This window comes from Notamacropus eugenii, chromosome 3, assembly GCF_028372415.1.
Source record: "Notamacropus eugenii isolate mMacEug1 chromosome 3, mMacEug1.pri_v2, whole genome shotgun sequence".
In the NCBI taxonomy this organism is placed as follows: Eukaryota; Metazoa; Chordata; class Mammalia; order Diprotodontia; family Macropodidae; genus Notamacropus; species Notamacropus eugenii.
The window spans coordinates 348,208,086-348,223,700 of record NC_092874.1 but is presented as its reverse complement, the minus strand read 5'-3'; the positions used below and the strand labels follow the sequence as shown (position 1 = coordinate 348,223,700).

Genomic DNA, 15,615 nt, shown 5'->3' with positions numbered 1-15,615 from the left:
ATGCTTAGAATTGAACTGAATACTCCAGATGAGAGTACAAGTGAAGGAGAATAGGGAAAGATTATCACCTCATTATCCCTAGGATACGCTTTGATATAGTCCAAGATAACACTGGTTTTTAAACTGTCACATAACTCTGATGGTTCACATTGAACTTGAAATCTAATGAAATCCCACTCTTTTCTCAGAAAAACTCCTATCTCACCATGCTGTCTTCATTTTTTACTGATGAAATTGATTTTTTTTTTTGTATCCACATTTAAGATTTTCTCTTCATTTCTATTGAATTTCATATCAGTGGATAGAGTTCTGGGCCAGGTCAGGAAAACTCATCTTCCTGAATTCAAATCTGGCCTCAGATAATTGCTAGCTCTGTGACCCTGAGCAAATAACCCTGTTTGCCTCAGTTTCCTCATTTGTAAAATGAACTGGAGAAGGAAATGACAAGCTACCCCAATATCTTTGCCATTAAAACCCCCAAATGACATCACAAAGAGTCAGATACAACTGAAGCAACTGAACAGCAAAAGATTCAGGCCTTTTTGGTTATATGTCATTCAATATGTTAGCTATCTCTCCGAGTTTTGAGCCATCTGCAAATTTGATGAGTTTGGCAGTTATGCCTTTAAATTGATGTATTTATACCATCATTGATAAAAATGTACAGGACCAGGCACAAAAATGGCACATTCCATTGGTGACCTGCCAAATTGACATTGAACCATTAATGGCTTCTCTTTGAATCTAGCCATCTGAAACCAGTTCTGAATCCATGTAATCCACATTTTCCACAAGAATAATATTAACTATTTTTTCAAAAGCTATTCCAGAGTCTAGATAAATAAATATGTGTATTATTTCCTTGTTTTCAAATAAACTTTTGCAAGCAAACAAAAGCCATTAATAAGAGGTGTCAACCAATTTGAAAATATCCCTTAAAAGAAACTCTTTCTTTTTAACTCCTGATATGACCAGAATTTAATATAACCGTAACTACTTAATTTGGAGTTCTTTTGGCTATTATAGCTTTTTTAAATGAAGCGGGGGGAGAGGAGGAGAATAAACATATGTAGCACCTCTGGTGCCAGGCACTGTGTAAGCACTTTACAGGTATTCCTTCACTTTAGTCCTTACAACAACTGTGTGAGGTATGCGCTGTTACTATCCCCATTTTACAGTTGTGAAAATGGAGCAAACCAAGCTTATATAAGCTTTGGAATTCTCCTGGCAGGGGAACCTTGCACTTCCCTCATAACCATCAGGTAAATTTCATACCAAAGAAAGAGGCCAAGAGGCTCCAGATTGATTATAGGAATTCAATCAGTCATTATAAATACAAACAGGGCATAACTGGCATCTGCCAGATGATTCAGAGGATGCCCACCAAGACCCCCCAAACTCCCCATGGTAATTACAGAAATCAGACAAAGGTAGGAGGAGACATAGGATGCTTCCCTGTGGGTGAATATTTTGGGGCTTTCTGCTTAGCTAATGTTTTGGCTAATATTTTAGTTTATACTTATAAACCCGGACCCCAGACATCGAGGTACTTACCCAGCACTGCCGGGTAGAGGCCCAGGAACTCAAGATTGAGTACTGCTCATGTACCACTTGTGTCCTGGTCACAGTATATAATGTATGACTGAGTGTCTGAATTATGATTCAGTATCTAAGTTATGATTTTTAACGGGCCATCGTGTCTGGGTTTTCACCTTTCACAGAGTTAACGTTAATGGCTTTAACTTCTTACTGTATATTATGGCATTTCCCTAATAGAAACCTTACAGATTAAGTGACATACCCAGAGTTGCATAGCTTGAAGTCAGATCTGAACTCAAATCTTTCTGACTCAAGGCTTAACACTATTGCACTACCTAAATACCTCGAATGAAGTTTGTGTTTCTATTCTGCTCAAAGTACCATAATAATTTCCATTAGGAAATTCTTTCAGAGATTTCTGCAGTAAAATTGTAGCTCTTTTACTAGTTTAGGAACCCTGTCAATGTTGGAGAATTTGAGGAAAGGTGGACGCGTTAACACATTTTTTGTAGAGCTGTGAATTGGTACAATCCTTTTGGAAGCAATATATAGGTATAGTTATACGGTGATTTAAATACCCATATACTTTAACCTGAACATTCTACTTATAGACGACTGGCCTCAATTTATTCAGTGATAAAAGGAAAGTCCTCCAATAAACCAAAATATTTATAGGAGCATGTTTATGGTAGCAAACACAAAACAAAATGCCTTTCAGTTGGGGAACTAAAAAAACTGTGGTCCACAAATGTCTTAGAGTATTATTGTGCTACAAGAGATGATAAAGATGATGAAAACAGAGAAGCATGGGAAGATATAAACTAAGTAAAGTAAGCAGAATCACAGAAATAATATGTCTAACAACAAACAATAATAAAGCAGTCAAAAAGTATTAAGAAGTTGTATTTACTAAGGCTCACCCCACAGAAGATATGAGATGACACCACCATCCAGTTCTTTGCAGAATCAGAGGACTTATGGGTAGAGAACATGGCACAAAAATCATACTTTTAAAAAATATATTTGTAATTTTGCAGAACTTCTTTTCTTTCTCATTTAAAATTCTTTATTATTGGGAATGAACCAGGGTCATATTCTTGGAAAGCATTAGGGATATTACAGAAGAAAACAGGTGAGGTAAAAATAAAAGATGATATTCCTCAATTGATAAATGGTCAAAGGATATGAACAGACAGTTTTCAGAGGAAGAAATTAAAACTATCTATAGTCACATAATGCTCTGAAAATAAAAAAATTATCATAAAAAATGCTCTGAATCACTATTGATTAGAGAGATGCAAGTCAAAACAACTCTGAAGTACCACATCACACTTATAAGATTGGCAGCATGACAGAACAGGAAAATGATAAATATTAGAGAAGATATGGGAGAGTTGGAACACTAATTCATTGTTGGTGGAGCTGTGAGCTGATCCAACCATTCTGGAGAGCAATTTGGAACTATGCCGAAAGGGCTACAAAAATGTATATACCTTTGACCTAGCAATACCACTGCTAGGACTGTATCTACCTCCAAAAGATCATAAAAATGGGAAAGGGTCCCACTTGTACAAAAATATTTGTAGCAGCTCTCTTTGTGGTGGCCAAAAACTGGAAATCAAGGGAATGCCCATCAATTGGGGAATGGCTGAATAAATTGTGGTACATGAATGTAATGGAATACTGTTGTGCTATAAGAAATGATGAACAGGAAGGCTTCAGGGAGCTGAGTGAAAGGAGCCGAACCAGGGAAGCTTTGTACACAGTAACAACCACAGTGTGCAAGGACTTTTTCTGGTAGACAATACTTTGTTGCAAAGCAAAAACTTTAAAAATTCTTAGTGGACTCTTGAGGCAAAATACCCTCCACATCTAGAGAAAGAACTATGGAATTTGATCATAGAATGAAGCAGACCATTTTCTTCTGTATTATGTTTTGTTTTGTTTTATGATTTCTCCCATTCATTTTAGTTCTTCTATGCAACATGACTAAGGTGAAAATGTATTTAATAGGAATGTATGTGTAGAACCTATATAAAATTGTATGTCGTCTCAGAGAGGGCGTAGGGAGGGAGAGGGGAGGGAAGAAGGAAGGAGGGTTAGGGAGGGGAAGAAAATCTAAGATATATGGAAGTGATTGTAAAACACTGAAAACAAATAAAATAATTTAATAAAATAAAAAATAAAATATTAAAAATGGATAAATAAAAATAAAAGTGAATAAAATAAAATAAATAAAATTTATTTAAAATTTTAAAAGTCAGATGACTTCCTTTTTATATAATCTTAGAGCAGGTTCATGGGCATGGGATTACAGAGAAGAAGTCTATACATGTGACTTCTATTGGTGTGTAAAAGTTTTCAAAGTGAAATAATTACATTTATATTTATAAGTTTTACACATTCATAAATATTACATTTATAAATAAATAAATAATAAAATAAAAATTATAAATAGATATTACATTTATAAATAATTATAAATAAAAATTTTTTTGACTTATACTAGGGAAGCTGGAGTGCTACATCTGGAGTCAGTAAGACCTGAGTTCCAATCCTGCCTCAGACATTTATCTAGCTTTGTGACCTTGGACAAGTCACTTAATTTCTTTTTGCCCCAGTTGCCTCATCTATAAAATGGGAATAATAATAAGACCTATCACCCAGGGTTGTTGTAAGGATCAAATGAGGTAATATACATGGCACATAGTAGACACCTCTCCCCCCTGCGCCACACACACACACACACACACACACACACACTATTTGTGTGTATCCTGAAAAAACTTCTTCATATGCAATATCTCCTTGTTTTTTGGTTTTTTTTGCTGTTATCATTTGTTTTACACAGTTTGGCAAAGAAAAAAAGTTCCCAAAAAATTTTGGGGGGGTCTGAGAAAAATGAATGGATTTTATACACCCAGACTTCTTCTGACAATAGTTTTGGGATAACCTTGAATGAAAAAGTGAGTTTTCCTAAGTAACAATTATCTTTTTTCGGCCTTTTAGTACTTAGCCTTTGTATGGTCTGTCATTTTCTTCATAACAACAGTTAGCAGCTGAGTTTTTAAAGAAACTTTTTCTCCCTGTTGCTTCCACAGTGAGCCACACAGACACATTTGTCAGTTGAGCTGACAAATCCCTCTAAAGACAAAACTTTATTTGTTTTCTGAAAATTGACACTAGGGTGTTTCTCAGGAACAGTTTGACAGTTTTTAACATTATTTTTCATTTTCAAGCACATATTTATTTGTCAGTGCTGCAACTTGTTTCGTTATGGGCTTGAATGATCCTTGATATTCTTGACTTCCCAATGTCAGCAAGTGTTGCAATATCTCTAACAATGACTGAAGTATAGCTTTAAGAGGTATAACTTTTGCATGTTTCCTTATAATAGTAATATCTATTCTTCCAAAAGAGACCAGCGAAATTTGTGTGTAGCACAAAAACCATTGCTCAACTGACAAAGAACTAACCAAAAGTGGTGAAACCAGCACGGGTTTCATCTGGTCAAAGTCAAACGTTCTATTTTTCTAGTTTCACTCTTGAATTCATGAAAGCACACAGGTATAATTATTGCTGTCACAAAATGAAACTGTATCAAAACCAATATTTTCTCAAGTAATTCACATCATTACTGATTCAGACAGATTAGAAAGGATTAAAAATTGTTAGAAATCTTTGAGTCTGAAGGATTTTTAGATATCTAGTCCAAGTCCCTTATTTTACAAGAGAAAAAATTGACAGCCAGATATATTATATGATTTTCTCAAGGTCTCATAGATAGCTTAGTTTCAACAAAACCAGGACAAGGATGCATAATGCATAATGCATAATCCAGTGTTCTTTGCACTATGCACTAAGACCTCTTCTTTGTTCATCTCTTGTCATTAGAAAACAGACAAAATAAGTCAGTTATACCCATGTCTGTCTTCTAAGGAAGATACCTGTTTTTGATTGGGGAAAAAGTTCATAATGTACCAAAGAAGGACATCCACAAAGATATGGAAATTTGCAAATTATCATTTCATGGAAGCCATGTCCATGTATTATAAACCCCTAGAGAAGGCAAATGTGTTTTGGTTTGTATAGTCTAGTATTTTATAGCTCTTCTAACATAAAATTCTTCCTTGTAAATAAAGTTGGTCCACCTGAAATTTCAATCTATGTTCAGTTGGAGAAGTCTACATTTACCTCCCAATCTTACACCAACCTAAATACAGATAGCTTTGAATTCCACTCACAGAATATTTGAGCTAGAAGGGAACGAAAGGGTCTAAGAGACCATTTCATTTACTTGCCACATTTTACACACAGAAAAACTGAAACTCATAGAGGTTGTTAGTTTTTCAAGGTAGCAATGCATAAGTGGCAGATTTAGTTGCCACAAAGTGAACATGAAAAGTTAGTGAACATGCTGATTACCTCACTCAGTTTGGTAAAATTCTTCAGGGAGACTGAAGCAGAATTCATTATTCTTCAGAGAGAGAAAAATTCTTCAGATGCCTTTAAATAATTTTGAAGAAGATTCTCCATGAAGTCAGTCAGTCAGCATTTATTAGGAGAGAAAAGAAAAGGGAAAAGAGAGAGAGAGAGAGAGAGAGAGAGAGAGAGAGAGAGAGAGAGAGAGAGAGAGAGAGAGAGAGAAAGTAAGAGAGAAAAAGAGAGAGAAAGAGAAAGAGAGAAGAGAGGAAGGGACAGAGGGAGGGAGGAAACAAGCATTTATTAAGAGCCTGCTATGTGCAGGTGAGATGCCTAGAAGATGTTCTTCTCTTTCCTTTCTGAAATCATTTTATACTAATAAAAAATCGGGTTTCTGTAACAAAGACTTAAATTTCACCTTTTTGTGAGTTACTCTTATAGGTTTTACTTTGTACTTTATGTTGAAACTTTTTTAGAAAAGCTCTATTTACCCAGATCTGTAGTGCTAGGAATGCCATAATTTGTTGGTAAACATGAAAACAACTGTATTTTACACTTGTGATACTTGTTCATTGTCTTATAAATCCTTTAACTTTCTCTATCAAATAAATGGTTAAAAAGACTAGAAGATTCTCTTAATAAGCAATCTCCATTTGCACAAAGAATAATTTATCTAACACTTATCTCACAATGCTGATACACAGACATGTGTATAAAATAGGAAGTTGCTGATTTATTTTCTTATTTTTTTCTTTGTTTCAGTTACTCAGTGACAGTACAGGAATCATATCCGCATCCCTTTGATCAAATTTACTACACCAGCTGTACTGACATCCTAAATTGGTTTAAGTGCACACGACACAGGTAAAGGAAGTAAATATATGTTTCTGAGTTTGGTTATACAGGTACCAAGAAATGGAGCATTCTATAATGTGACTGACAGAGAAAAAATACTTTTATTCATCCAGCAATTATTTATTGAACATCTATCATATTTCCAATGCTTTTCTAGGTCTGGTGGAGGATACATTGATTTTCCTGATAGATATCATAAAAGACAAAATAGATCATTTTAATTACATGTAATTAATAAGATTGTACATTAATAAAATCAATGAAAGGACAGAAATTTTAGAGTTGGAAAATATTTGTCTTAAATATCACCAATGAAAATCTCATATTCAAAATATGTAGGGAATTGAAACAAACATATAGCACCAAGAGCCATTCCTTAATAGATAAATGAGTCAAAAGACTATATGAATTATCAAAAAGTTTTTCAAAAGAATTACAAAAAGGTGATCATTTTTTAAAATGCCCCAGATCACTAATAGTAAGAGAAACATAAATTAAAACAACCCTGAGGTTTCCCTTTGCAGTTTGTAATTTAGCAACAATGAAAAAAAATGAAAACAGTATTGGAAAGGCTGTGGCATGATACACTAATATTCTCTTGATTGAACTATGAATTGGTCCAACTATTCTGGATACAAATTTGGAATTATGCAAAACAGTGACTAAAAGATCTATCCATACTGTCTTGTGCAGAAATACCACTATGATCATATACCCCAAAGAAGGGAAAGAAAAAAATAAAACACTGGCATATACCAAGTCATTGTAGCACTCTTTGTGATAGTAAACCATTGGAATCATAGCAGGAAGTCATCAGGGAGTAATGACTGAACAAATTTTGGTACATGAATATAATTTAGTATTGCTATGCCATAAGAAATGGAGAATATAAAAAATTCAAAGAAAAATGGGAAGACACATATATAAACTGATAGTGAAATAAAAGATCATGAAAAGGATGCTGAAGTCCAAGTAACTGAAAAACTACTGATATTTCAAGAGAACAAGCAATCTAACATACCTCCCCCCAGCAAGGCAGAGAAACGTGATTCTGCCAGAGGACAATGTTGTATATACATTGTCTGACACAGTCACTATATCTGGTATTTTTATTTAATTATCATTATTTGTAACAAAGGCACATTCTATCTGGAGTGTGTAGTTTTCCCAAAATGAATGAGAGATGACAAAAAGTATCATATTTGTTATATGTGTGTGTATATACAGGTTTTAAAAAACTGAGCTTGTGAGAGTTTCCTTGACAAATGCAGATTGACATTTTCTCTGCACTCTTCCATCTCAGAGAATTTCCTAGGGCACTTAGAGGTACAGTGATTTGCTCAATTATATAGTCAGATAGTCACCTTGTGGCTGAAGTATTTGAGTCAAATACTTTCTGACTCCAAGGTCAGCTATCTGTCCCCAAAATTGTGAGTCTTGGTCTCTGCCTGTTTCTCTGTGCATGTACACACGCCTGCATGCGTACGTACACACACACACACACACACACACACACACACACACACGGAATTTTCAGACATTTGAAGCTCAGTCCTCCCTGATTTTGTCCCACAGCAAAACCAGCGTGTATTACACAAAATGGGGAGACCCTTATATTTTATTGAATATGTTTATTCTTATCTACATTTTCTCCTCAATTAGAAGAGCCCCGACTATGAGTGTGAATTGGAACTAGGGATGCTCCCTCCTTTTTTCTGCCTGGCCTCTGGATGGAGAGACCTACCTCCTCTTTCCTCATGTATTCTTGGCTTGTGTTTTGCTTCTGCCCCTCCCCTCAAAAGATTTGATTTCTGTGGACTCTTGCCATTCCTCAGTAGGTAGGACTTTTGAGAAGTGTACTTTGGAGCACTAGCAATCACATTATAGGGTATTGCTATAGACTTTCCCCCAGAGGAGCAGGGACCTCCTAAACCTTTCTCAAATGGCATTGTACAAGAATGGGATGTTAGAAAACTAATTATAGGAAACTTGTCTGCTGAGACTTGTAGGTTCCAAGTCAGATCTGATCTCCCAGTTAGAGTAACAGGAATCAGTTTGGATACTAGAGAGATGTGCCCCACCCTCACTCACTCCCCAAAGCACCTATCTTGAAAACTCTTCAGCCTAGAAGCTCATTCCACCCCTGAACTTCACACAGTAGAAGAACCTTTTCAGGCCTCTGTAATGCTAATCAGAGAGTTAAAAATCTTGCCTGCCCATTAAGGAAAACTTGACTAGGGGAGGCCCACACTTTTTGTTAATTTCTAATGCACTGGTTCTCAAGGGTTATGATGCCCTCTGGCTCTGAAAAATGTACAAATACTCTGAGATGAGGTTTTACTTTGGGGCTTATTTTTGGAAGAATTTTTGTGTGCCAAATGAGACTCTGGGAAGCCCCTAAGGAACCCCCCTGCTTTGAAAACCCAGATGTTGGTGCTGCTGTCTCTGGTAACTATGTATGTATGGACAGATGGTTGGATCTGTCTGTTGATCTGTGATGTATGTATTGCTTATGGTCAGGCAGCTGGAAGCCCCATCTAATTAATGATTGTCTGTATTTTCTCTGAAGTTCAGGATGCTGGCTTTTTCCCCTAAACTAAGTCAATGATATATGTGCTTGATTAAAGTGATGGTTGACCCTTCAAAAGTTGTTTTCCTTTTAGAAAAGCAGACCTAAAACCTATGATAGCAGGCCCTCCTGAGTATGTCAGGGCTGCTTGCTTTTACAGCCTCTCTCTCTGGTTGACTAGTTTTTGTCCAGCACCTCCATGGTAAGGACACCCAAGCCAATCTTGTCTTCATTTCAATCAAGTTTGTACTCCTGACTCTCTAGCCTTCTCTTTTATCTCTCTCCCCTCCCTCTTTCATTTTCCCTTTATGTGTTGTCTTCCCCCATTAGAATACCAGCTTTTTGAGGGTAAGGATTATCTTTCTTTCTGCTTGTGTTTTAATTGCCAGCACACAGCACATTACCTGGCAAATAGTAAGTAAGTTCTTGTTGACTTGCTTTGACAAGGATGACTACAGTAAGATATCAAGCATAGAGGCTAGTTGGTGTAACCACATGGAGATGGGAGATAGAGTGCCAGAAGACAGAGTGGTATAGGTGAGAAATAAAGAAAAAGTTAGTTTATTGGACCACAGAATTCAAAAGGGGAAATTGGGAAGAGAGGTTGGGGTCAGTTGTGAAAATTGTTAAAAACCGTAAGAGTTTATATATTTTATTCAAGAGGCAGTCAGGAAGTCTATTAGAATGTAAATTCCTTAAGAGTAAGGACTGCCTCATCCCAGTTCCTGGCACACCACATGAACTTGAAAAAAGTTTATGGATTGCCCAATTGGAGGAGAAATAAAATGAGTGCTATTTATGCATCTAAGAAATAATCTTAGTGAAATTAGGTAAGATAAGGAAATAACCTACTTTTAATATTGCTGATCTTTGAATCAATGCATAGTTTAGCCTAAATTGGTCAAACTGACTTATCCTTAGTCAAAGATGTAGATATTGTGATATTGGTCAAAAATTCCATTTTAAGTTTCTTCCTTATTATTTTGGACTGTTTTATTTTCAGTAAATCTATTTATTTATTTATTTATTTTTCATATGCTACATTTGATAGCCTAAACTTTTAATTAATACATTATCCCAAATCAGTCTAAATACAGAATTAAAAAGTAACAATTTGAATTTTTTTCTCTGTATATACATAGAATTAGTTATCGCACAGCCTATCGGCATGGAGAGAAAACTATGTACAGACGTAAGTCCCAGTGTTGTCCTGGATTTTATGAAAGCATGGAAATATGTATTCGTAAGTATAATTCTTTTTCACTTCAAAATTCTTTGTTTTATCAAATGTTGGATTGCTTCTGGTAAGAACCCTTAGATTCAGGACAAGAGGAGTCAATGGGCAGTTGACCTTCCTTTTTGACATTTGTCTGGGACATTCTTAGGTTGTAAGAGTTAGAGAAGTCCAAGTCTATTTTTCTAGACTGGCACTAAATTTCAAATGGTTTAGCTCAAGGGAACCAGTGAAAAAGCAAGGGATTGTTAAAAAAGATTATTCACGACAGTAACCAATTTAGCTACAATTATTTAACAAATATCTCTTTGAAAACTTATGAGCCATCATTAGACTAGGTCATGCAGCAGGTCAGTGGTCTGATTTTCCCTGACCAAGTAATGAAAAGGAGCCTAGGATAAGCCAGCTCTCTTGGAGAGCTCTATTAAAACTGGTGGAATGTTATGTAATTATTCGCTCAGTATCTCAAATAGATCTCCTTCCCTTTCTTTGTTATGCCCCACCCCACCCCTTTTCTTACCAATTGGTGCCGAGATATTTAAAGAGTATCTAGTAATATAAATTAAGAATAACCAGAATTTCCATTGCAGCGTAAGATTTGAAAGTAATGTATATAACTTTATCTCATTTGGGCCTCACAACAGTTCTGTGAAGTAAGGAATACGATTGTCCTAATTTTACAAATGAGACAACTAAAGCTCAGAGAGGTTAAATGATTTCCTCATGGTCACATAGCTATGGAATGTCAGAGGCAGAACTGGAATCGATGAGTTCAGACTGCTTACCACTCATCGTTCTGCCTCTAGATCCATAGGTAAATTGTAAAAGTTTTTGTGAAACAAAGGTTACCTTTTCCTAGGATCATGTTTAGAGCCAGAAGGGAGCTTATAGATCATTTAGTTTTTAACTCTCTTACTGTGTATGTGAGGATAAGTGCCTTGTCCAAGTGCTCACAGTTATTAAGTGGCAGAGATTTTGAAGTCCTATGACTCCAAATTTAGCCCTCTTTCCACTGTACTATGCAGCCTCCTACAGTCTAAAGAGTGAGCATATGAACTGCTTGTAAGGTTAATGAAGATTCTGGAGGTATCAACAAGTTTCTTATTAAGTGACTAAAGTGATTATTAAGATTATTAAGACTCATTAAACTAAAGTGATATCAAGTCAAAGACAATCTGTGAATAGTTGTTGGATGCAAAGTAGAAAATTTTATGACTTTGCACTGGGGACCTGATGTATTTAGAGAAGAGCCTTATTTCTTTTAGGCAAGTAAAAAAATAGTTCTTTACTAGAGACGGAGAGGTCAGTTTTCCTTATTGAGTTCAAGATGTTGAAAAGAGAAAAGGAATGGGATTATTTTTTTCTTGCTCTTTCTTATAATTTTTTCCCTTCCAACTTCAGGCTAGAATGAAATGAAGAATAATGTGGTAGCTTCTGGGGCTTCTGGTAGGAGAAATGCTGTCAGACTCAGTTTAAAGTGAATAGTGTAGAGGAGTATTATTCCAGGGCTTCTGCTGAATGGCAGAATTGGCACCTATCATTGCTTCTATGTAGTTACCAAATGGAACTAAGTCATTACACTTATCGTCACTTTTGTTTGCTCTGGTTTTTATTTGTTTGTTTTTTACCATTAGAAAGAAAAGAATCAACTGAAAATTTTTAAAAAGTGGTTATCCCAGAAAAACGCTTTGGAAGTTATTTCCATCTAAATATTGAACCGGTTGAATCAGAATAAAGACCTCCATCACAATTTAGTAATTATTCTTAATTCTTTATGTGATAGGTGTCCAAGCAGATTGCTGCATCTACATCCTTTTCCCACAACTTGTGTGCATTCACAGTATGGGAGACAGCTAATTGGGAATTTGGATTTCCAGTATCTTTTATCTCTCCCTTCATAAAATGTAGGGGAAATCAGTCATAGGTTTCACCAGTAAAATGTTGGGAGCTCCAGTAAGAAAAAATAATGATTTCTCCATCCTAGACTTTGATGTCATTTGTATAAAATTGACCATTAATCATTAGTCTGTATGGGGTAGACCCACAGAAATACCTTCAGTGATGACCCATCTTGGCTTACTTTAGAGAGTAAGTCTGCCAGGGTCATTTACTGGAAAGATACTGTGGCAGTTGTTCCTCTGATTGACTTTTTGATTCTTTCCCCTTGTGATCTCAGGAATGTTGCCTCCCATAGTAATTTATTGAGTTGATGTTGGGAGCAGCTTAGTTCATGAGACAAAAACATTTACTTGATATTTCCAAAAATCCAAGAGAAAGATGGTGGTAATTACATGTCAGTGATGAAAGCAATGGGTTTAGTTAAGGCTACAATTATAATCATCAACAACCATAAACATTTGTTAAGCACTTACTATGTGCCAGGCACCAGCTAAGTATTGAGAATAGAAAGAAAAACAAAAACAGAGTCCCTCCTCTTAAGGAGCCGCATGTTCTAATGGGGAGAGAGATGCTAACAACTAAGGACATGAAAGATACATAAATATATATGGCCACTTAAACACTACTTTGGAAATCCAAAAATTAAAGGTGAGATTAATATAATTAATATAATGTAATTGAGATTAATATAATACAATTAATATAATGTGAGAAACCACTGAATTAATAAATAAAACTAGACATTGGTTTTATGAAAAAAGTCAATAAAACAAACCATTGGTTAAGATGATTTTTAAAAAGAAAAAAATAAATCACTAGCATTAAAAATGAAAAAGGTGATATGCCACTAACAAAGATGAAATCAAAGCAATTATAAAGAGTGATTTTACTCAATTATATGCCAATAGATTTAACAATTAAAGTGAAATAGAGGAATATTTACAAAAATATAAACTGCCTAGATTAGAAGAGGAAATAGAATATTTAAATAAATCTATTTTAGAAAATGAAATTGAACAGGCCATAAATGATCTTCTTAAGAAAAGGCAACAGAACCAGATGGATTTGCAAGTGAATTCTACCAAGTATTTAAAGAACAATTAATTGGAATATTAAATAATTTGGAATAATAGGCAAAGAAGAGGACCTACCAGATTCCTTTTATGAAACAAATATGGTATTAATACCTAAATTAAAACAGAGAAAGGTAAAAACGGAGAAAGAAAATAATAAACCAATTTCATTAATGAATATGGATGCAAAAATCCTAAATAAAGTACTAACTAGGGGATTATAACAATAAGTTATAAAGATTCTACATTGTGATGAAGTGGGATTTATATCAAGAATGCAAGGATATTTTAACATAAGGAAAATAATGAACATAATTGATTACATCAATAATAAAAGAAACAATTCGTATGATTATATCATGAGATGCAGAAGAAGTTTTTGATAAAGTACAACATTCATTCCCATTGAAAACATGTAAAAGTATAGGTATAAGTGAATTTTTCTCTAAATAGAAAAGAAATATTTAATTTAAACTATGAGCAAGCATTATTTGGTTTTGGTTTTTGGAGGCAGTCAGGATTAAGTGACTTACCCAGAGTCACACAGCTAGCACTTGTCTGAGGATATATTTGAACTCAGGTCCTCTTGAGACCAGGGCTGGTGCTCTATCCACTAGTGTCCCAGCAAGCATTATTTGTAGTGAAGATAAGCTAGAAGTTGTCCCAGTAAGATCAGGAGTGAAACAAGGACACCATTTGTCACCAATATTATTCAATATTGTATTGGAAATCCTAGCAATAACAGTAAGAGAAGAAAAAGAAATTGAAGAAATCAGAATGGGCTATCAGTTTTTGCACACGATATGATGATATACTTGGAAGACCCTCAACAGAGTTAGTTGAAACAATGAATAATTTTAGCAAAGTAGCAGCATACAAAGTAAATCTACATAAATCATCAATATTTCTATATATCACCAACAAAACTCTGCAAGAAGAGATAGTAAGAGATACCCAATTTAAAATAGTTTTAGACAGTATAAAATACCTGGGAGGACACCTGCGAAACAAACCAGGAGCTATATGAACAAAATTGTTTGTAAAAAATGTTATACAAACAAAATCAGATTTAAATTATTGCAAAATATTAATAGTTCATGAGTAGGCAGGGCCAATATAATAAAAAATGACAATTTTACCTAAATTAATCTATGTATTCATTACCATCCCAATTATATTACCAAAAATTATTTCACTGAGTTACAAAAAAAATAATAACAAAATTCACTTGGAAGAACAAAAAATCCTGAATGTCAAAGGAACTAATGAAAAAATTATAAAGGAAAGAGGTTTAGCAAGACCAGATCTCAAACTTTATTATAAGGCAGTAATTATCAAAACTGTCTGGTACTGGCTAAGAAATAGAAAGATGAGTCAGAGAAACAGAGTAACAAATATAATACACAGTAACAAATCGTTATAATAACCTTGTGTTTGAGAAATATAAAGATTTCAATTTGGGGGGTAAGAATTCATTATTTGGTAAAAATTGTTGGGAAAGCTGGAAAGCATTCTGATGAAAATTGGGCATAGACCCATATCTTACTCCATTTACCAAGATTAGGTCAAAAGGCACACGCAACCTAGACGTAAAAGGAGATATCACAAAACATTAGAAGAACATGGAACACATGGCTTATCAGATTTATGGATAGTTGAATAAACAATAGACAGAAAGAATTGTGAGATATACAATGGATAAATTTGGTTATATTAAATTGAAACATTTTTATACAAATAAAACCAGTGTTGCCAAGATCAGAAGGAAAGCAAAAAATCAGGAAAAAATTTTTATAGACAATATCTCAGATAAAGATCTCATCTCTCAAATGTATAAAGCACTTTGTCAAATTTTAAGACTATGAGTCATTTACAGTTGATAAATGATCAAAAGATATGAACAGGCAATTTTCCAATAAAGAAATCAAAGCAATTTATAGTCATGAAAAAATGCTCTAAGTCTTATTGACTAGATAAATGCAAATTGAACCAACCTTGAAATATCACTTTACACCTATCAGATT

The 15,615-nt window shown here is 34.6% G+C and overlaps 1 protein-coding gene across 1 annotated transcript in view; it reads left to right on the top strand.

The window, feature by feature from the left end:
• Positions 1-15,615, top strand: part of MEGF10 (multiple EGF like domains 10) — a 161,846-nt gene that overhangs the window by 61,102 nt on the left and 85,129 nt on the right. The window contains exons 3-4 of the mRNA XM_072597212.1: positions 6,724-6,825; positions 10,528-10,628. Coding sequence (XP_072453313.1) covers positions 6,724-6,825; positions 10,528-10,628 — 203 coding nt within the window. The remainder of the gene's footprint in view (positions 1-6,723; positions 6,826-10,527; positions 10,629-15,615) is intronic.